The sequence below is a fragment of the Choristoneura fumiferana genome, chromosome 17 (genome assembly GCF_025370935.1).
Source record: "Choristoneura fumiferana chromosome 17, NRCan_CFum_1, whole genome shotgun sequence".
NCBI classification, from domain to species: domain Eukaryota; kingdom Metazoa; phylum Arthropoda; class Insecta; order Lepidoptera; family Tortricidae; genus Choristoneura; species Choristoneura fumiferana.
In genome coordinates this window covers 15,085,211-15,108,076 of record NC_133488.1, presented here as the reverse complement: position 1 = coordinate 15,108,076, position 22,866 = coordinate 15,085,211, and the positions used below count along the sequence as shown (strand labels likewise).

The 22,866-nt window shown below is 40.8% G+C and overlaps 1 protein-coding gene across 4 annotated transcripts; it reads right to left on the bottom strand.

The window, feature by feature from the left end:
* Window positions 1-406: 406 nt before the first annotated feature.
* LOC141437041 (ATP-dependent translocase ABCB1-like) lies at window positions 407-22,692 on the bottom strand. 4 transcript variants are annotated; one of them, XM_074100228.1, is made up of 24 exons: window positions 22,290-22,692; window positions 22,115-22,175; window positions 21,720-21,998; window positions 20,391-20,491; window positions 20,088-20,259; window positions 18,831-19,002; window positions 18,626-18,756; window positions 18,284-18,508; window positions 17,964-18,089; window positions 17,116-17,319; window positions 16,610-16,780; window positions 15,633-15,810; window positions 15,471-15,553; window positions 15,074-15,235; window positions 13,938-14,042; window positions 13,296-13,457; window positions 12,585-12,788; window positions 9,276-9,517; window positions 8,402-8,561; window positions 7,724-7,813; window positions 6,183-6,287; window positions 5,020-5,226; window positions 2,171-2,317; window positions 407-1,243 (listed from the first exon to the last, which is right to left on the bottom strand). In XM_074100228.1, exons 1-24 carry the CDS (start codon window positions 22,340-22,342, stop codon window positions 1,052-1,054), a joined length of 3,732 nt encoding a protein of 1,243 aa, XP_073956329.1. In that variant the 5' UTR covers window positions 22,343-22,692; the 3' UTR covers window positions 407-1,051. The 4 variants fall into 4 exon arrangements, with proteins under 4 accessions (XP_073956329.1, XP_073956330.1, XP_073956332.1 ...); XM_074100229.1 differs by lacking the exon at window positions 22,290-22,692 and having other exon boundaries at window positions 21,720-21,993; window positions 22,115-22,162; XM_074100231.1 differs by lacking the exons at window positions 8,402-8,561; window positions 9,276-9,517.
* Between the last annotated feature and the right edge of the window lie 174 nt (window positions 22,693-22,866).

Genomic DNA, 22,866 nt, shown 5'->3' with positions numbered 1-22,866 from the left:
GTCAGAGATATTGATTGGTGCTGGTTGGTGTTGGTAACATAAACATGCATAAACCAAAAACCTAAACCAGCGAACACATACACCTCGTCTAGTAGAGGCAACTATACTGTATTTGACTATTTTTATATGTTTTATAATTATAAATAAAAACTTCGTAATGCCCGTTATCGAATAGAGAAACAATTTTTGCTACCTTTACAAATAACAAAGTTATAAAGGTTTGAAATTCAAGATTAGACAGAGAAAGACATACTTGCATTGCATGTGACGTCACACGCAAATAGCGCCATACTTGCTGCATAGAGAAAAGCGTTTAAGAAAGAGACAGGTATATCGATTTTTCACAAAAATCACTAAATCAATTTTTAACCGATTTAAGTTTTTTCTTCGCTAAACACTATCTATATATCTATATTTTCATAATAATATATAGACATGATACCTAAATTCAGGAGTTGTCTGTCAATTACCGTAAGAGCCAAAATAAAACTAAATTGGCGCTCGCGAGTCATATTTTTATACGTCGTGTACTAATGTGACTCTCTATGATAAAACCATAGGGAGTGAACTGAACATCTTGATCCACTTTGATCAGGTATGCACTACAAAATTCTAGAGCATAAATTTACCTAGGTACGATCAATTGTTGAAAATATAGAGCCTGGAGAGCTCAAAATTCTTGCATCCTCTTTATTCCTTCCTTATCTCACAGAAATTTCGGAAAATCCTGCTTTTTAGCTATTGTAACTAGGCTAAATTAGAAATCTAATAATGTTAGTTACGAAGATAGATCTTCCTAAAAACTAAAATGTATTTAGGTCATACTACATTTTATCCCCGCGTGTTAATTTCAGAAAATTCCTCTGTAGTGCACTTCTATGACCAGTATGACCCTAAGGAAATACCTACTTGTATCTGACAAATTTTAAGTCTTTAGCTGTAATGGTTTAACGCTGTGCGTTGCGTTTTAAGTAAGTAATTATTACAATTCAAACATAGATAGTGGATAAATGCATTTATAATAAAAAAACCTGAACGATTTCTTTATAATTTATTTAATATCCGTATGCATATTGTAGTAAAGTTTCTTGAGGTCCATAAGTTGTTGGTGCGTGCCGTGCTCGGCGACGCGTCCGTTGTGCACGACGCAGATGAGGTCGGCGTCGCGCACGGTGCTCAGGCGATGCGCGATCATCACGCACGTGCGGCCCGCCTTCGCCGCGTCCAACGCCTCCTGCACCACCTGCTCACACGGAATGCAGTTAAGTACTTACTGTATAACCTGATAAATAATCAGTGCCCTTATTTATGTAATCAATTTGTCATATGGCCACGAATTATAAGGTAGTATTACAGAATTAAGCTCGTTGAAGTGGCAATGGGCAGGCCATATATCACGGAGCACGCACACAGCACGGAGAACAGATGGCCGTTGGGGACGAAAAGTTCTCGAATGGAGACTGCGGATCGGCAAGCGTAGCGTATAAGGATGTCCATCAACGAGATGTATGGAAGACCTAGTTAAAGCCGCGGGTTCACTATGGATGCAGGCCGCATCCAACCGATGCAACAGGAGGTCTATGAGGGAATCCTGTCCAACAGTGGACATCCTACGGCAATTCTGGGGTAGGCAGCGCTAGCTCACGCCGCCAGCTCAAGGCGCTGCCTACCCTGGAACAGGCCCAACCTGATATAATGATGATGATGACAATACTGTATTGTCGTTCATTCCGTCGGCAATTACAACACAGCACGAAAATCTAGACTAGAGATTACTGTAAATGGGCAGTACAAAAACAAGGTTCAATGGAAGACTGAGCAATGACGCGGGGCGGGCGGATCTGGCAAGTAAGTAAGCGCTGAGTGGCGTGCGCGACTGACACATGCGCAAAAAATAACGGTCACCGCCAATCTTAGGTGCCGGTCGCGAGCTAAGGCCAAGACAGGCTCTGTATGGGCGAAAACAATAATATGACTGAAATACAATACAATACAATACCTACAAAGACTCTTTATTGCACACCAGACATAGTAAGCGGTACAGAAAACAGACAAAAAAATACACACATTCGAAGATTTTTGACGCCCTAATTTCTTGTCGCTTGCCACAACTGACTCGCGTGCTGTTTGTGCGCTATCCCTGGGCTAGGTCATTGTAATTGTCACTAACCTTTTCACTCTCTGTGTCCAGTGCGCTAGTGGCCTCGTCTAGCAGCAGTATCTTTGGTTTGCGAGTGAGCGCGCGCGCAATGGCCACTCGCTGCTTCTGCCCACCAGACAGCTGAGTTCCTTTCTTGCCGATGTTGGTGTCATAGCCCTGTGCATGTGTTAGAATCAGCGATACAGTCGAAGATCAACTGAATCGCGTAGCAGTGTAGTACGTTTTCACAATCAATTTCAAGTTTATTTCTTTCATTGAAGGGCCTCTTGCTCGGAACAAATTAATTACTCAACCCTGGGTGCATCTCGGGGTTATATAAGTTAACCTGGGACCGTGCAACGAGCAACGGACAGTGTTGTCGTAGGACAGAAATGAATTTTATAAAAAAACAATGTGAAATTTGTTTGTTTTCAATTTATGCGTAAACGGCTGCACGGACATCTTGGAAATCACGCAGTAAGGTACGCAAAACCTAATTCTACGCTGAAAATCTTGCAGGCTATTGCTACTACCTACTTATACCTACTATTTTCTATCAAGCCATTTAAGCTGCAGAGTGTCCACCAAAGAAGTGGATATATACATACCTACACTCGAAAAAATGCAAGTTTACTTATTGATTAATAATAAACCATTTATTTACACAATATGGCTCAAACAATAAATACTTACCGACTAGGTATACCTAGTGCCAAACACGAAGACGCGTGATTTTGTCAAAATTAGACAACGACATTGTAATAAGAACCACGGCACGCGTCATCGTGAATGACTCTACCAATAATGATCATTATCATCATCATCCCAGCCTATACCGTTCCCACTGCTGGGCACAGGCCTCCTCTCAGAACAAGAGGGCTTGGGCTATAGTTCCCACGCGGGCCCAGTGCGGATTGGGAACTTCACACGCACCATTGAATTGCTTCGCAGGTTTGTGCAGGTTTCCTCACGATGTTTTCCTTCACCGCAAAGCTCGTGGTAAATTTCAAATGTAATTCCGCACATGAATTTGGAAAAACTCAGAGGTGCGAGCCGCCAACCAATAATACCTATTATTTATTCATTGTAGGGGCCCAGTTGCCCGAAATAATAGTACATTACTGCAGAGGCCATGAAGTAAGGGATTGATGGACGAGTTCGGGGTAGACGGCCGAGTCGTAGACGAGGCCGGATAAAACGAGTCCAGCAATCCCTGTTCTGGCCGAGGTTTGTATAGTGCTTTTCTCAAACAATGTGAGGAAATATTTCATTCATCCATACATCCATCCATCCATCCATCCATCCGTCCGTCCGTCCGTCTTTTCATCCATCCATCCATCCATCCGTCCGTCCGTCCGTCCGTCCGACCGTCCTTCCATCCATCCATCCGTCCGTCCGTCCGTCCGTCCTTCCATCCATCCATCCATCCATCCATCATCCCATCCATCCGTCCGTCCGTCCGTTCCGTCCGTCCGTCCGTCGTCCGTCCGTCCTTCCATCCGTCCATCCATCCGTCCGTCCTTCCATCTATCCATCCATCCGTCCGTCCGTCTGTCCGTCCTTCCATCCATCCATCCATCTGTCCGTCCGTCCGTCCGTCCTTCCATCCATCCATCCATCCATCCGTCCGTCCGTCCTTCCATCCATCCATCCGTCCGTCCGTCCGTCCGTCCGTCCTTCATCCATCCATCCATCCATCCATTCATCCATCCGTCCGTCCGTCCGTCCGTCCTTCCATCCGTCCATCCATCCGTCCGTCCGTCCGTCCGTCCTTCCATCTATCCATCCATCCGTCCGTCCGTCCTTCCATCCATCCATCCATCTGTCCGTCCGTCCGTCCGTCCTTCCATCCATCCATCCATCCGTCCGTCCGTCCTTCCATCCATCCATCCATCCGTCCGTCCGTCCGTCCGTCCTTCCATCCATCCATCCATCCATTCATCCATCCGTCCGTCCGTCCGTCCGTTCCGTCCTTCCTTCCATCCATCCGTCCGTCAGTCCGTCCTTCCATCCATCCATCCATCCGTCCGTCCGTCCGTCCGTCCATCCATCCATCCATCAGTCCGTCCGTCCGTCCGTCCTTCCATCCATCCATCCATCCGTCCGTCCGTCCGTCCCATCCATCCATCCATCCATCCATCCATCCATCCGCATCGCATCGCATCGCATCGCATCGCAGTATCGCAAATGCTTACAGAGTAGTGGTGGTTGGCTGTTCGTAATTTTTCCTTTGTCAGTTTAATGTTAGTAAGCAAATTTAAAAAGTTAGAGCAGCGGACAATAATGGATTTTCATAACATACTTCATGGCCTAGGCCAAGAAGTTATGTAGGGAGGTGGTAGGGAGCCATAAATGAGAAAACTTCATGTCTCCATTTCGTGACATTAACGCATACATTTCCGAGCATGTTTGAGAAAATGAATTTATTATTATGATTATAAGAATTTTAAAAAAACTTAACGGCCTGGGATAGACTTGACCTGCTGCGCATCGAGCGATTTCTCCGTTCACTGCGGCGTCCGAGCATTGTTCAGGCTCTATACTACGAAGTGCATAATTCGAATTCAGTATTTAATACGAAAGTGAGTGAGAGGGACGGTATACATACTTGTATGATACGAACTTCGAATTTCGTAGTATACGTTATGCCTATCCAATTTATTAAAAGTGTAGTGTAGTAGGGTTAATGGCGTCTTTGTTTACGCTTGTCATAAATTGGATAGGAATACAATATAGCCGCCCACCTAGGTACCCACTGCGGCGAGCCTTTGGCCGCGCAATGAACAGATATAACTGATGCTGCTCCGTCAAGCGCGCCTAGTAAAGTAAGAAAAAAAATGAAGTTAAAGCTTGTGTAACATTACGAAGCTATCCGTTACCTCAGGAAGAGTGACCACGAAGCTATGTATATTGGCTTGTTTGGCGGCGTCAATGACTTCTTCCCGCGAGACCGCCCTCGAGTTGTCACCGTAGGCGATATTCTCGCCGATGGTCAAGTCGAAGAGTACCGGTTCTTGGGACACCAGGCCGTAGCTCGCGCGCACTTCACTCAGCAGCAGCTGCGTTAGTGCTGTGCCGTCTAAAGCCTGAATAGCCAACCATAAATATACATAACTATTTTGGTGGACCCTTACCTACCTTGTTTGACAAAAAGAAGCGTCGGAAGCTGTGATTCCGAATGCTTTAGGCAGGGTATCCCAACCTTTATTTCGCCGAGCTTCCCCGATTCAAATTAACATTTTCACTTCTCATGCTCGTTAAGTTCGTGTATATGCTGGATCTAGGCGACATAAAATTACTTTTTATGCTATATCTATGCTAAGGCTAAGACCAAGGCAATCAAGTGTTAACAGCCACAAACGAAAAAGTTTCTATATATAATTATTTTTTTAATAATTTTTGATTTGTATGAAACTTAAAATCAATTAAATAAATCATTAAAACTAATATTCATAATTATTAATTATATTAGCAATTCGTGAAAAATAAAAGGTACCTAGTAAATGAACAATGTTTCCACTGTTGTTATTTCATCTCCTCGCAATCGAAGTGAAAAGAAGAGTGTAAAACTCGAGCATTAAACCATTTTATATTTATATTTTATCCCGTTGCTTAGTACCATAACACAAGCTTTGCTAAGCTTACTTTGGGACTAGGTCAATTGGTGTGAATTGTCCCGTGATATTTATTTATTTATTTATTTTGCCCTCGACGTGTCTATCCACCCTCGCCGTACCGGCTCGGGCGGCTATGCGAAAGTCTCGGGTAAAATTGCTCATTTTATGCTCTTTTTGTACAATCTACTATTTCATGCCCTCCTTAAGTTTCAACAAAAATAAGAAACGCATTTTTGGCGATTGAATGGCAATTCGGTACAGTTAATTTACCTACGCGGTAAAAAGATGTTTTTCGGAAATGCAAACGTACCTATTACGTCCCCCCCCCTCCCTGACATTTCTCAAAGCCCCCCTAGGAGGGCGTGCCTCCTTGGGTGGGGAAATCCTGCTTTAGAGAGTGTAGCTTCGTTTGATGTTGGACTTACCACAAATCCGGCGTCCGGGTCGTAGTATCGCTCCAACAACTGGATGACGGTGCTCTTACCGCAACCACTCTGTCCCACAAAAGCAATGGTCTTGAAACTTTCCACCTGTTAAAAAGCCAGTAGGTACAAAACGTTAAAATACTTACCTACTCGTAAAGGAAGAAAAATAAATAAAGTATTCACTGGCCGAAGTAAATTAAAAACTCAAGCAGAACTGATAATTCCGCCTATATTGGCACTTCATTTCATTTCAATGTTTTTTTTTATTCGACTGGATGGCAAACGAGCAAGTGGGTCTCCTGATGGTAAGAGATCATGCAACACCAGGGGTATTGCAGATGCGTTGCCAACCTAGAGGCATAAAATGGGATACCTCAAGTGCCAGTAATTTCACCGGCTGTCTTACTCTCCACGCCGAAACACAACAGTGCAAGCCTGCTGCTTCACGGCAGGATTAGGGAGCAAGATGGTGGTAGCAATCCGGGCGGACCTTGCACAAGGTCCTACCACCTGTTCCATTGCAATCCCCGACGCAAAAAGAGGGGTGTTTTAAGTTTGACCACCATTAGTGTGTTGTGTTCTGTCTATAGTATCATAGCTCCCAAACGGATGGACCTTTTTCAAGGGCAAGCCACACCACCAGTAACTCAACGAAACCTTGCTCGTTTAGTTAGACTGGCGGCCCTATGCTACGAAGTTCAAAATTAGAACTTCGTATCTTGCCGTCCCCCCGCTGACGCTAATATTAGTATTAATACGAAAGTGAGAGTTACGGTAGTACAGTCGAGTTCATATTACTTGTGAGATATTTGATCCGAAGAATCCAACTCGGATGGGCAGCGTTCGGGAAACTTCGTGATGTCTTCTCGTCCAATATTCCGCAGTGCCTGAAGACTAGAGTCTTCGCCAGTGTGTGTTGCCAGTGATGACTTATGGCGCTGAGACGTGGTCCTTGACTGTTGGCCTCTTAAAGAGGCTCAAAGTCACGCAACGAGCTATGGAGAGAGCTATGCTTGGAGTTTCTTTGCGCGATAGAATCCGGAATACGGAAATTCGTCGAAGAACTAAAGTCACTGACATAGTGGAAAATATGCAATTGAAGTGGCAATGGGCAGAACATTCGCTCGAAGAACAGATAACCGTTTGGGGGAGAAAAGTCCTCGAGTGGCGACGAACCGGAAGACGAAGCGTTCAGGCTCCCACAGTGGATGACGACATCGTGAGATAGCAAACCAGTATGCAAGTAGCGAGTTGTCGTTCATTGTGGCTCTAAGGGGGAGGCCTTTGTCCAGCTGTGGACGTCTTCGGGCTGATGATGATGATGATTTGATCAAAAATATCTGAACACGACTCTATTGTTAACGGCGTACCTATTTAGAAGCGTGTTCAGATATTTTTGATAAAATTATGCTCACAAGTTTATGAACTCGACTGTATGATACGAACTTCGATTTTCGTAGTAGCCCCCCTGGACTTGGACTACGTCCCCAGATGCAGTGTACCGTGTGGTATCGTGTAGAGTGTAGTGTGTGTAAAATTACCTGAAGGTTTAGTCCCTTCAGCACTTGGACTCCGGGCCTGGTGGGATAGCTGAACTCGACCTCTTTGAAACTGATCTCTCCGGCAGCTTTCTGTCGTAATAAAGATAACACCGTTAAGATAATTCTTCCAGGAGCGCATTGTTTATTAATGATACTGAGGACGTGACTGTAACCATATCGCGTAATTGGTTTCATTCATTACGACTGTCTGTCACTTGAGCAAGTAAATAAAATACCTATCAGTGTAAGGTACCTACGCTGTGGTTGAGTGCAAAAGTTGGTAAGTACCTGTAGGTATGGCTTTACAAAATCGTGGCATATACCTGTGGCATATACCTATTTTTAAAACCGCAAATTGATAACGTTTTTTTGCACTTGAGTTTGCCATTTTTGACAGATGTAGGTAACTCAGAACACACCACCGTACAACATGACAGAAAAGCCATATTTTAAAAGAGAAGAAGAATTCGAGTTGTGATCAAATTTGTTTATAATTAAACAGAAAACAAAAAACGTGCCACTCTTGTTATTGGTTTGACTGAATGAAACATTATTATAGCCTAGGACACTATAACTAGATCGGTCTAAAGTAGGTACACGCCGGATTATCTATAGGTAAATACTATACTTCCTAACCCTAATGGGCTTCCTAATGGGCTGTAATTAAAACATACTAACGAAGTCAGTGACAACAGGTTGCGGAGGGTCCGTGATGGTCGGTTCCATGGCCAGTAACTCCGCAACCCGCGCCGCCGCCGCCGCGCCTTTCTGGAAGTCTGGCGCGGTCGCGAACGCGTTCTGTGACTCACCCGCAGCCATTTGCAGAGATTGCGTGGTGCTGGGAATGAGAGTTAGTACCATATGTACAAGATATGTCCGTGTATGTCCAGACCTTAGGCTCTTCATCCAGACTTTGTCCGGTTCTTTGTTGTATTTTCGAAATTTGACGTTGCCCTAGTTGGAATGTTACATGTTGTAGCCGGTCAGTGGAGAGACAGCAGCCAATAAGTATATTATTATTTCGGGGCGTAGGTCCGTCCGCATTGCAACTCTCATCTTATAGGTACAGTAGAGTTCATAAACTTGTGAGCAAAATTTTGATCAAAAATATCTGAACACGACTCTATTGTTAATGGCCTAGAGTCGTGTTCAGAAATTTTTGATCAAATTTTTGCTCACAAGTTTATGAACTCGATTGTAAGTTCACTCATGCACATCCGCTCCATGCAAACCGCATCAGCTAGCTTAAGCTAACTAGACCATATAAGCAGACCGCTGTCAGTGGGTTTCAAGCTTTATTTAGGCTCCAAAGCCGAACGACTATACCCTGTTAAGAAAAACGTGTCAACTTTTGATATAGGTGTAGTGCCACGAGAGTTGAACACAGCTGAACCCTGTTAAGAACACAGCTACTAAAAGAACTGATTGCACAAAAGGAGAACGAATTAAATAAATGGGTAAATGTCAAAATCCTGCTGTCATTACAACACAAATGTTCTTGTGTGCGTTACCTCAACTCTAGTGGCACTACTTATATAGGCAGCCAACTCACACGAGTATATCATTGTACGCGACGCCTTGCGACACAATGAGGTGCCCCCCATAGGTCAGGGCGGAAGCGTTGATGAAATTAAACATTCCCCGGGAGAGACCGGTGACGAGGCCACGTATGTGCGTCGCTCGCTTTTCTGAAGCCAACGCTGGCGCCAACTGCGCCATGTATTCTTTCAGGACTGCCTCTTCGCGCCCAAGCGACGCCACCGTGCGGATGTTAGCCACTGCCTCTATTGCTATCTAAATAGGCATATTAAATTTATGTAAAAAAATTAACCCCTGACGCAAGAATAGGGGGTGTTATAAGTTTGACGCCAATGTCGGTCTGCCTGTCTGTCTTTGGCATCGCAGTTCTCAAACGGATATACCGATTTCGATGCGGTTTTACTACGTGAATGTTTGATAAAAATCGATTCAGCTATTTTTTTTTTGAGATATTGAACTTTGAAATAGCCACTCAATGTACTTATATACAAAACATAAATAATGTTTAGCAGTTACAAGGGGTACATACATCCCTTACACACGAATTAAAAATAAAAACCATAACTCTTTTTCAGCTTTGCTGTTATTAAAAAGGCAATTTATAACTTATGACGCTATAGAGGGGCAACTGTAACAAGTTGTTGCCAAATAAATCCCTGCATGATAAATAAAAAATTCACATTATCCGCAACAGTTGATCATTTTAAAGATAAACACGGACTTTGGCACGGTGATGGAATGAGGATGTAGGTAGATATTTTTATACGGAGTGATCTTAGATTTTCTATAGATAGATTAATTTAAAAAATAAATGTATAACTTCAATTTTTAACACGCACTAAACCTACTTACGTAAATGTGACCTTACGTTAAGTGCGAATCTGACGTACGAAGGTAGGTACCTATACCTAGTGCCATCCACGAAGACGCGAGATTTTGTCAAAATTAGACATTAATGACATTGTAATAAGAACCACGGCACGCGTCATTGTGAATGACTCTACCTATATCTATGAATATGAATATCTGATGTTAGAAGAACCCCTTTCATTTTTAGATAGTTGCCTACTGTCGTAGACAGGTAAACATAAGACTAAGATTTTTTGATTGTTTATGGTTGTGCTACAAGTATAAGAACTACTTAGAGCAACGTGGGCTTGCTCTAAGAAGAACTACCTTGATACCAAATTTTAAGTTTCCAGGACAACTGAAAGTGCCCTACAGGTTTCGATTCCCAGCGATTTCTATGAAAATATATTTTTAGGGTTCCCGTAGCCAAATGGCAAAAAACGGAACCCTTATGGACTCGTCATGTCTGTCTGTCTGTGTGTCCGTCCGTATGTCACAGCCACTTTTTTCCGAAACTATAAAAACTATAGTCTATGGGCGGTGGTAATCTCTTACTATCAGGAGACCCACTTTCTGGTTTGCCATCCAGTCGAATAAAAAAAAACTATACTATAGAAACTTGGTAAGTAGATGTACCTATTCTGTGAACCGTATTAAGTTTTTCATACAAAAATAGAAAAAAAAAACAATAAATTTTGGGGGTTCCCCATACTTAGACCTGAAACTCAACAATTTTTTTGTCATCAAACCCATACGTGTGGGGTATCTATGGATAGGTCTTCAAAAATGATATTGAGGTTTCTAATATATTTTTTTCTAAACTGAATAGTTTGCGCGAGAGACACTTCCAAAGTGGTAAAATGTGTGCCCCCCCCCCTGTAACTTCCAAAATAAGAGAATGCTAACACAAAAAAAATATATGACGTAAATTACCATGCAAACTTCCACCGAAAATCGGTTTGAACGAGATCTAGTAAGTAGTTTTTCAATACGTCATAAATAATAAAGTAAAGGAAACTTTTTTATATTATGTTACTTCCTGCTGCGAAACCCTTCTTGGGCGAGGCCGACTCGCACTTGGCCGCTTTTTTTAATGGGTCTTTTGATTGATTGGTTTTAAGTTTGATTTTTTCACTGCTTTACGGGTTAATATTTGTTCATCGACGCGTTCCTTAGAAAACGGGGTCTTGACGGAAGAATGGACGGACAGACAGAGGGACGGACAGCAAAGTGATCCTCTGGGTTCCATTTTTGCCGACTAAGGTACGAAATCCTGATAAGAGAAAGAACATTAAATTTTCGAAGTGATATTAATAAGGACCGAAACCAAAGCCATGCCCAACAATAAATTTGAGATTCGAAAAATCGGAAATTGCGATACTTCTTTATATTATACTTAGGTACTTACCTCTGATTCCGATTAAACCACCTCCGAAACATCTCTAATCAAAGCAATAGATTGTGCATTGCATAAAATGTTTTAATGGAATTGAATTAACTGTTATAATAATGTATAAGTGCTCGTAGAGTAAAATTAGTGACAAATTTGGCATATTTTCTACTTTTTGAGTCACAGCAAAATTCAGTCTATTTTTTTACATTATCTTTTTTGATGGGTGCGATAACTTTGTCGTATATTCGTGATATTCATCCCCAACTTTAGGTAACTATTTAAGTGGATCAGCCCGTACGCACTTATTTGTCAAAAATAAAAATTATGCTGTACCTATCGGAATTAGGTTTTATATCGCTTCGTTTTATCAGTTGTGTCATGTTACATGGAGTATCAATTCTTTATATCAAGCGTTGTCATTATTCTTACCTACTACCAATCATTTTATTTATGACATCATGCATTGTAATCCTTCTAAATTTCGTACGTAATCAATCATTCGAATTACTTTAACTGTACGATTTCGGGTCGGTGATCCTAGTATAAATGAGCCCATGTATAATAATGTACCTAGATATTCACACTGTTTTAAAATTTTGCTATTTTCATAGGGATATTAAAACCGAGTTTTATTGTGCTAAAATAAAAATATACATTAACACGTTGGCTGCCATGAATCACCGGTGGGATCAAAAGCTTTTTTTTTTCAGGGTATTGTTGTGGGGATTACTTTGGGGGCTTCTTATTATTATCTTAGTGACAGGGTGATACTGTGATCATCACCGGTGGGATCATTAATTTGTATGGGACGTTGAAGTATGATGAGCAGCTAACGTGTTAAGTACTCATAATGTAATATGAAAAAAAATTGAAACGCGATTTAATGTCACCATCATGATCAGCCGGAAGACTTCCACTTAAACAAAGACCTATCCGCTTCAGACCGTCCCACGAGATCGACGTTGTACTTACCTACCCGTATGTTCCGAACGAAACTTTATTTATACCACATTATAGGTAATATCACAATAAGAAGCATAGTTACATGTGAAACTAATTAATTGTAATAAAAAAGTCTACCTTTGAGCTGTTCTCAACAGTCTTCGCACTTCTCATATTCGCCTTTGCGGTGGTCACGCTCTGATAGTACACGACTAAGGCAATAACGGGTAAGAATGCTAGCGCCACCAGACCCACTTGCCACTGGTAGACCATGGCCAGGATTAAAGCCAAGCCCACCGAGGCTATTCCTTGGAGTAAAGTGCCGACGCGCTGGCCTGTTGCCTGAGAAAATGTAATAGGACTTTTTAGGACTCGATTTTAAATATTAGCTATTACTAGCTCCAGGGAATTGGGGACGTGCAATGCAGCCTGGTTTTTTAGCCGGTGTTTTTTTTTTTTGTGAGTTCGTATAACGTTACGTATTGCTGTGAACCACTATGACCGCTTACACGCGTTTAAGGTATGTACTTGGTGAAATTCAAATGAACGCTAATTTGCGTTTGAGGCACTGAGCTGAGGCCCCGTTTCCACCAGAGATGTGCGGGGATGTCCTGTGAGGAATGTTTTTCATGAACCAATAGGAACACTTCATTTCCCTCGCCTTGCTCCGCTCAGCTGTTTCCACCAGAGATGTGCTGTGCGAGGATAGATAAATGAAGCGTTTCTATTAGTTAATGAAAAACACATTCCTCGCAACACAACCTCGCATATGTTTGATGGAAACACAGCCTAACTACTGGCGGAAGTTCAGAAAAAAATGCCTGCTGTGAATGTGTTAAGTAGACCTACCCCTTGAACGTGGGAGGCTTCAGCAGACAACTTGGCGCAGAGGGCGCCAGTGGAGTTGCTACGCCGGTCAAAGAACTCCAACTGCTGGCGCAGGAGGTGCCCGAACATGCGCAGGCGCAGTCGCTCCGTCAGATGCGCGCCGGCCGAGCCGAACGCCAACGTCTGTTTGTAAGAACTTGGTTTATAAGCTGTGGGGAGAGGCTACATAGAGAGATCTCGCGCCAGGCAGATGTCATGCTTGGTGACGGAACTCTGAAGGAAGAGCGTCGGAAGTTGTTATACAATTGTATGCGTCCGAGTTGAGAAACTTCGGTAGCGCTATGCAAGATGTTATTTATTTCTATAGTTTACTAGATGGCACTAGGAGTCACTATAATGCATGCTCACAGATAATGATCCACAAAACCTTTCTATTTTGCTCCTCCGCTACCGTGTCGCACGATAACTACATCTGTGCGTCACATGTATTTATGTGATGATGCAGAACCCACCCTCCTGAACTTACACATAAATCGATACATAGGTATGTCACACAGACAGACCCCATGACCCCACTATCACAAACCTACTAACTCGTTGTGCAAACAAACTCTATGACAATACCTTCAAGGCTTCAGAGATTTTCAGTGATTTTATACTCACCTCTATAAAACTCGTAAAGCCCATGATCAGGCCAATGCCGACACACGTTATTGCCACTCGAGTCACTTCTTTCATCATGACCTCGTGGTTAGGATTAGACATTGACTGAAAAACTTTAGAAATGTCAGAGATGACCTCAGATCACAGAAATCCTACTATCTTACTAATATTATAAACGTGAAAGTTTGTGAGTGAGTGAGTATGTTTGTTACTCCTTCACGCTGAAACGGCTGGACGGATTTGGATGAAATTTGGTATGTAGATAGCTAGACATATAAGATAATATAAGATAAGTCAGATAACAATCAATACTTAATTTACAAGATGTGATATTTCTAAGATTATAATTTGATTCATTCTCTGTATTCTGTTTGGAAAGAGAAAGACGCTGATATATATTTTTAAATCCATTAGGTACTTTTGTCTAGTCTTTATTAAAAAAAAAGATCACGTAAATCTGACGTAGACGTCAAAATTATGAGAGCTCCCTTTTCTGGTGAAAAAGTCAAAAAAAATTATCTATTCTGTGGTAGTTTTGGCAAATTCAGATATATTTTTTCGATTTTTTGAATTATTTTAAATATGGAAAAATAAATTATTATTAATTTTAGTAATATTAGAACATTTAATGTTTAGTACAAGTACCCCTTAGGATGTAATGTAAAACTTTAGGTCTAGTAATCAATTCGGACATAAGTACAAGTTTATACAGCTATCACGACATTAGGGCTAATGAAAATTATATCTAACGTTGGTATGCCAAGTGAAATTAGCTTTTATAATATTCTGTCTAGTTAGGGTGAACCAAATTGCAGCAACAACAAATGCACGAAACAAATTTAATAATTTAAGTCTTGCGAGGTTCTTATCCAAACTGTTAATAACTTCTACTCTCGTGAAAAACATTATTCCAATTATCAGACCTATGAATACAGTTAGTTTAAAAATACAATTTAGGGTTAGTAAGTAATGAGGGCTAATGGACCATTGGCTCATTTCGTTATTTATGTTCATGAGCCAATTGCAAGCAAGACCGTAACGTCAAAAAAACCTCACGATACTAACGCCATCTAGCGATATTTCGCCTGTCAATTATCCCTCATTATATAATATAACATATTGAATAATTAACTCACTCCGAATAATTTTCCGAACACCACAACAATTATTGGCGTCGAGAAACCCATGAAAAATGCGGCTATGGATCCCAGAACGACGGACTTCCACTCGGGCGCATTAAGCGCCAAAATCTTCCAGAATGAAAGAGATGGTGCCTTTTCTGTATCTTCTGGAGGTAGCTATTGATAAACAGATAAAGATCATACTGTCTAAAGAAGCACGGGCGCTCGCGACCGCATTCACCATCTCTTTCTATCCTAATTCCGTGTGATAGAAAGAAGTGGTGAAAACGATTTTGATTACAAGTGCGTTAGAAACAAGACCTGTTTCAAATTCACAACCCACATTAATATCAAACTTAACAATTGGGTTCGTTGATTGAACAGGACATCATCTAGCATGACAGAAGCTCACCATTGGAATATCAGAAGAACTAGCTTCCTCTCTGTGTTCATCCTGATTAAGTATCATTGATTTTTCTGCTGTTGGTCCTTTTACTGAAACGTTTTAAACAAATATGAGGGTACTTCAATTTTTTGACAAAACTTCTCAAAGCGAAGGTTTAAGTATATCTACCGATTAATAGTGGCTCCTGCAACAGAACCAGATCATAGTAAGCACCTTTCTTTTCGATGAGTTCGTTATGAGTGCCTATTTCAACCACTACACCGCTTTTCATGACATAAATCAAATCCACATTCTTAATAGTGGATAATCGGTGAGCCACTATGAAAGTAGTGCGACCTTTAGATCCCTGTAAAATATTAAAAGTTATAAACTGAAAATCCTAGGCGAATTGAAATTTTTCCTGGGGTCGGTTAAGAAAAGGCCCAGTATTCAAATTAAAGTTATGTAGAACGTCAATCTTCGTGTTTCCAAATTAGTTCCAAAATACCTACCACTCCCGCCACAAGTTTCAAATTAAGGTGTCTAAGCCAGAGATTCCCAATCTTTTTAGTTCCTATTCGAGTCTTCGACTTCCTTTATAGGTTTAATTTTTTGCGATGTCTTATAAAAGAAAAAACCTGGGTGACCGAGCTTCGCTCGGGCTAAAAGTCGATAATAAGCGTTTTTCCAGAGATAAGACCAAGCTAGATCGATTTTTCATCTCTGAAAACCACCACATACCTACCAAATTTCATCTAAATCGTTGTAGTCCTTTCCGAGATTCTGATACATATATTTATTTATTTGTATACAAGAATTGCTCGTTTAAAAGTATTAGACAGACACATACCGTGATCTCCGCCCCATCTCGCGATGACACTGGGTGGGAGAGCGCCCAGTTTGGGCACTCCTGAGGCCGTATTCTTTATCGCGCGGGCGCTCGTGATTGTATTCAACAACGACGACATCATAACTTAACTCTACAATTTATTGCTAAAATTACCTCGACGTTTCAACTATTTTGCAGCGGCCGTGGTCTACTCGGGAACTATGACTGAAAATCTTGAAAGTTTTAAAACAATATGATGTCTTTCTATTCTCCATCCTCTGTATCGTGTAATACGGAGTTTGCCGAGGCGCATAACAGTCTTGCTGTTATTCCTGACCTGATCGAGAGCGCTTTGCACTTTGGCTTCGGAGGCGGTGTCGAGTGCGCTGGTGGCCTCGTCCAGCAGCAGGATGCTGGGGTTACGCACGAGCGCGCGCGCGATGGCGATGCGCTGCTTCTGTCCGCCCGACAGCGACGCGCCGCGCTCGCCCACTAACGTTTCGTAGCCCTGTACAAAACATGTCGATTTGAAGACTGGCGAAAGTGCCACATTAAGTTACGAGGGAAAAACCACGTTTCTTTTCTGACTTATCTAGAAATCTATTTTGTGGATACTTTGTGATGATTTTAGTAATGACATGTGAATTATTTATTTATTAATCGATTTGTTTATTTGTTGATCGTAATATATATATAATATAGTTTCTGGTTAAATGTGTGAATCGTGTACAACTTTATTGCCAACTTTATGTAAGTACCACATTTTATGCAAAATAAACATATTTGTATTTTGTATTTGTATTTTGGATTCTACAAAATAATAGAAGTGGAATCTTTTGTCACCTTAGGAAGTTTGAGAATGAATTGGTGCGCGTTGGCTTGTCGCGCGGCCGCCTCGATGTCGGCGTCGGAGGCGTCCTCGCGGCCGTAGCGGATGTTCTCGCGCACGCTGGTGTTGAACAGCACCGGCTCCTGCCCCACCAGCCCCACCTGCGCGCGCAGCCAGCGCACCGACAGCTCGCGCACGTCGTGACCGTCCACGAGGACCTACACAGACGTCTGATAGGATTAAGTACATTAAAACACCATCGCACTTAAAAGACCATTCGAGCACCAGTCATATGATTGAAGTTAATCGTCTTTAATGAACACGAAGTACATCCTTATGCTGGAATTATAAATAAACCTAAGCCCTGACATCTTTAGGCGTTGCTGGCGGGGTAGCTACGACCGCACACGACACCGTTAGGTGCTCTTGGCGTTCAAAGGGTTAATGAACACGTAAGTACCTAGTACCTATATACCTACTTAAGCCTATATGTTAGCATTATAACATTTTATAGAAATACCTTGAACGTATACATACAGTCAGCAGTAGACGTAGATGAGCAACATCTTCTGTCAAAGACACTGTGTCGTCCAAATTCAAATTCAAATCACTTATTCAGTAAATAGGCCGCAATGGGCACTTTTATACGTCAATTTTTAAACTACCAGCGCTTTCGGAAAGACCATCATTGCCAAGATGAATGCGCCGCAAGAAACTTGGCAGAAAGTCATTTTTTCATAATAATATAGTTACAAATAAAATACTTAAAAACACAGTAAAAAATTACAAAAATTCATTTGAGCATCAGAACATGCTGCTGACTGTACCATTATTGAGTTGAAAGTTTCCAATAACCACTTACGCTACCACCGATGACATCATAGTATCTGGATATGAGCTGAATGATGGTCGACTTGCCACATCCGGACTGACCGACGAATGCCACTGACTGCCCTCGTTTAACGCTGAGACTCACACCCTTAAGAATCTGTCCAAATATTTATCAATTTTTTCAACTAATTTTTCCATTTCAACACGCGAAAGAGACAAAATAAATCTCTGGAGTACCTACCTAGCATGTTTAAAGAGTCACCTAGGTAATAATACCTAACTGTACTCGTAGTAAGCTATTATTATTCATTTACGATATTTGGTAATACTTAAAAATCAGCGGACACTCACCATAATATCAGGCCTAGATGGATAGTGGAATGTGACATTTTTGAACTCCACATTGCCTTCGATGTTCTCTGGCGTGAGTCCCAGATGCAGATATGGATTGATGGTCGGTTTGTTATCAACGAGATGGAAGATCTGAGCTGCCGCTCCTCGTGCTGATCCAAAAGAACTCATCATAGCACCGACGGCGCCGAAATTTGTCATTCCAGTCATAATACCGAAAAATACCTTTAAAGTAACATTAAGAGATATCAGTAGGTACCTAACAAGCATAATTTGAAGACTTTGGCTATTGATGCCAAGTCTAATAACTGTAACTGTGCATTATTTTAAATTATTACTTACAGAAAACATGACATCAGCGTTATATTTGTCAGGTTCGTGTACAATTAAGTAAATTCCGAAATAAAACGACAAGGCGTAGGAGCAAAATATAGAGAAGAATAAAAACCCCATAGAAAGTCCAGTGAAGAGTTCTGCAATCATTCCAAACGAAAATGCCAAAAAAGTCATTTTTTTTAAGTAAAGAGATATTGTTAAACTTGACTACCTTTTTTTATGCTTATCTTCCGGGCCTCAGCAAGCGGTCTTCCGTATCTCTCGATTTCTTTCTGCTGTCCATTGAATGCATACACCGTGCGTATGGAGCTGAGTACTTCCTCTGCCACCGCACTAGCTAAACCAGTCTGTACAGCCTCTCGCTTATAAAGACGATGAGCAAACTAAAATAGCGTCACTTTCAGAGAAAATACATTTATGAATGCCATAGAGAACACAATGTATAATGTACACTTACCTACTGTTCTAAGTATTAGTAAAGATTACACATAGTTTATTAGATGCTACAGTCGAAGAAACTGAAACGAGCATGTGACTGCTAAACTTAATCACGAAAAAAACTTGCAGTCACATTAACGTCCCTTCATCATTAGGCGTTCAGTGACGGCGCAAGACCTAAATTTGGCGTGGAACAGATGGCACTTGATGCACAATGATGGCACTTGACACATTAGATTAGATGACGGATTTTAAAATTAACAAAAAAAGGAGAAACTTTCGTAGACTGCGAGGCTGTGGGCGGTGGCCCACGTCGCACAAGTACGCCTAGCGCCGCCTCTAGACTTATTAAACCTATCTTTTATTTACTTACTCGAACGTAATTTTTTAAAAATTAAATAGTAATAATTAAGTCAGTTAAGTCGAGTACTGCCTTTTCGCAACGTAACGTGCCTTAAAACCTAAAATTGCTAAAAGTGGCTCCGAAGCGGTAACGTTTCGTGTGCTCTGCCTACCCCATTTGGGAATACCTACAGGCGTGATGTTTGTGTGTGCGTGTGTGTGTGTAAGTCGAGTACTGCCTTTTCGCAACGTAACGTTTGGCAACCTGTTTCATTTCGGAAACTCTAAAACTGTAAATATTTCAGGATTTATTTCAGGGCCATCGTGTAGAACCCTTTAGGTTAGGTTAGGTTACTTTTATAAAAATCCTGATATATTTACAGTTTCAGAAATATTTAACAGTGGGAAAATGAAAAGTTGCGAAATGAAACAGGTTGCCAAACGTTTTTCGCCGAAACATTAGTAAACCCAGTTAAGTATATGTATGATTCGGTGGAATATACAGTGTACCCTATGTTAAGTCTGTATCTTTGTTTGTTCGCTGTTTTTTTTTTCGAAAACTACTGGTAATTTACATAAAGTTTTCACTGTTCGACTGCTCCTTATCAAGTAGGTCAGTACCTACTTATTAGGTACTTTGTAGCTGATGCTACGTGCTATCTGTGTACTTCAAAAGTTAATGACATACCGTACCAGACACTCCAACCAGGATGAAGGTGATGGGAGTAGTGACCAGGCAGAGCAGCGCAAGCTTCCAGCCTTTACTGATCGCCATGATAATACAGCTCAGGGCTATCGTCAAATTGTACACGAAAGCTGATAATTTATCGCCAACACCTTGCTCCAATTTTAAAACGTCACTAGAGAATCAAATAATAAGGATTGATGGGTTTAAAGTAACTATGGGGAGAACCTTGGGAAATATATAGGGTGAAGTTGGGATTAACTTTGACTAATAGTTAAGAACTGATAACTTCATAAATATACTTACTCGGACATTTTGGAAGCGAAATCACCGGTTTGATGCTGATCAAAATATGCCAGATCCTGATTCAACGCAGCTCTTAAATATTCCTGCCGTATTTTGAATATCTGTGAACATAATGCCTTGGCATTCTCAAAGTGGATGTTGTAAGAATATCGACATAGTTTGATCACTTTATAATACGGGGTGACTCATTTAGATCGGTCAATATGTGAAAGTCGGAAACCATAGGACATACAAAGATATGATTGGATTTTTAGTCTTTTTGTATTTTTTTTATTTCAACTCCACATTTGTTACTTTTACGGGTATCCCATGAAACCATATGGAAAATACAAACAAAAATTCAGCGACATCTCTTGTCTGGGTGAGCGGTTAGTTCCGAAAAAATTTGACGTCTCTCGATGAGAGCGGAACATAGATGTCGCTAGAGCTGCTGTTTAAGTAAGCGTACTAGAAATATGCAACCTGAGATATGTATGCATAGGAAAAATTCGTGTCTAGATTCCTGTCTGTCCAGCGGTGGTGTAGGGGTTATAGCACGCAGCACGGATTGCTGAGGACCTGGGTTCGATTCCCAGCGCTGATCTCTTTCTGGTTTTCTGTGCATCCATGTCTCAGTTTGTATTTTCGATATACAAAGATCTTTTCTTAGGAACCACGTCATCGATTTTAATAAAAAGAAAAACTGCATTGAAACTTTAAAAAAACCTGTACTCAGATCGGAAATCGAGCCCGGAACGTTTTGAAAAATAAAACTTACGTTATTAAAGATTATCTGGGTGACCGAGCTCCGCTCTGGCTAAAACTCGGTACCAAGCGTTTTCCCAGAGATAAGACCAAGCTAGATCGATTTTTCAAATCAACGAAATCCCCTACATACCAAATTTCATCGAAATCGTTGAGCCGTTTCCGATATCCCCGAAATAAATATATTTATATATATACACCTTTGAGTATTTATCTAGAATATTCTAGATAAATACTCAAAGATATACAAGAATTACTCGTTTAAAGGTATAGGCTTAGATAGGTAGATGAGATGATTCATTCCAGATATCGTGTTTCATAGTAGGTAACATTTATTGCTTATGACCTAAACTATACCGATAATCCGAATAGAAATAAGTAATGTACCTAATGTATTGAATTTTTCAAAACAACCGGGTTCCATTCCCGAACTGAGTACAAGTTTTTTTTAATGTATGAATGCAGTTTTTCTTGTTAGGTATATTAAAATCGATGACTGGTTCCTAAGAACAGATCTTCGTATGTATTAACTCTTATAGTTACAAACTTTCCCATACTGACCGATCTAAATGTGCCCCTGTATACCTGATTGATTGCGGCTACATTTATAAGTGCTGTGCCTATGTATCCGCCTATAAACATCACAACTCCTACTAGCGAGTAATTGATGCCGAACTTGTGCATATCTTCCAGGAACTTGGCGTCATCATTGGTTTTGTTGTGTCGCGACAGTTCGTAAGCTATCATAGTGTGGAACATGTTGGCAACCAAAGTAATGGCAAAAGGGGTCGCCAGCCCAGCAAGAAACGTCGTGACTGTAGACAGGATTATAAACAGCACGTCGCGTTTTGTTGCAAACCTGTACTAAATTTATAAAATAATAATAAAACAAATAAATAATGTAATTAGATTACGTATTTCTATTTCCTACGTGTTGTTGTTATTTATTTCTAATGCAAAGAATTTAGGTATTTGCTTACTAATGAAAAGTATGAAACACTTTTAATCTTCTCGTGATTCTTTTTGCTATCAACTAGATCTCTGAAAGCAAAAACTTTCTTTAAATAAAGTAGGAAGGTAGGTACGCTGCACCTAAATATCTACCGGTACTTAGATAAATAGGTAGTTATCCGCTGTCTAGCTGAAATAAGTTACCTGGAGTCATTTGCATCTTGTTTTATACTTTTATCTTTAATACGGCGTCGCATTGCAGTATGATTTTGCAAATTTAACTATGTAAATATCAGTAATTTCCAAAGGTAACTGTTCACATGATGTCAGCACGCGATAATCCTTGAGCGCCGATTCGATTATCTTTTCCATTATTGCAGGTATTCCATTAATCTCATATTTGGTAATAGGCACTCGAAAATAAGTACTTGGTAAGACAAAGTTGGTTCGTTATTTTTTTATAGAATACAGCTGTCCTTCAAAGGACAATTTCGTCAGTATCTATCAGTAGTAAGTTTTATCGTCGTTCGGTAAGACTTCTAGAAAACGAATTATTGTGAGGTAATCGTACCTAGATAAAGACAGCGCCAAGACAAAATTTAAAACACAGAACTACTTTAGACTCTTTTGACAGAAGTGACACTGATGATTTTCTATATTTTATGGTAGAAAAAGATTCGTGTGCAGTAGGTAAATTCGAACTTTTTACGTAACATAAAAAGTCCATGCAAATGCAATAACCCTAGCAAAAACCTATTTCTTGTCTTTTTATAATGATCTC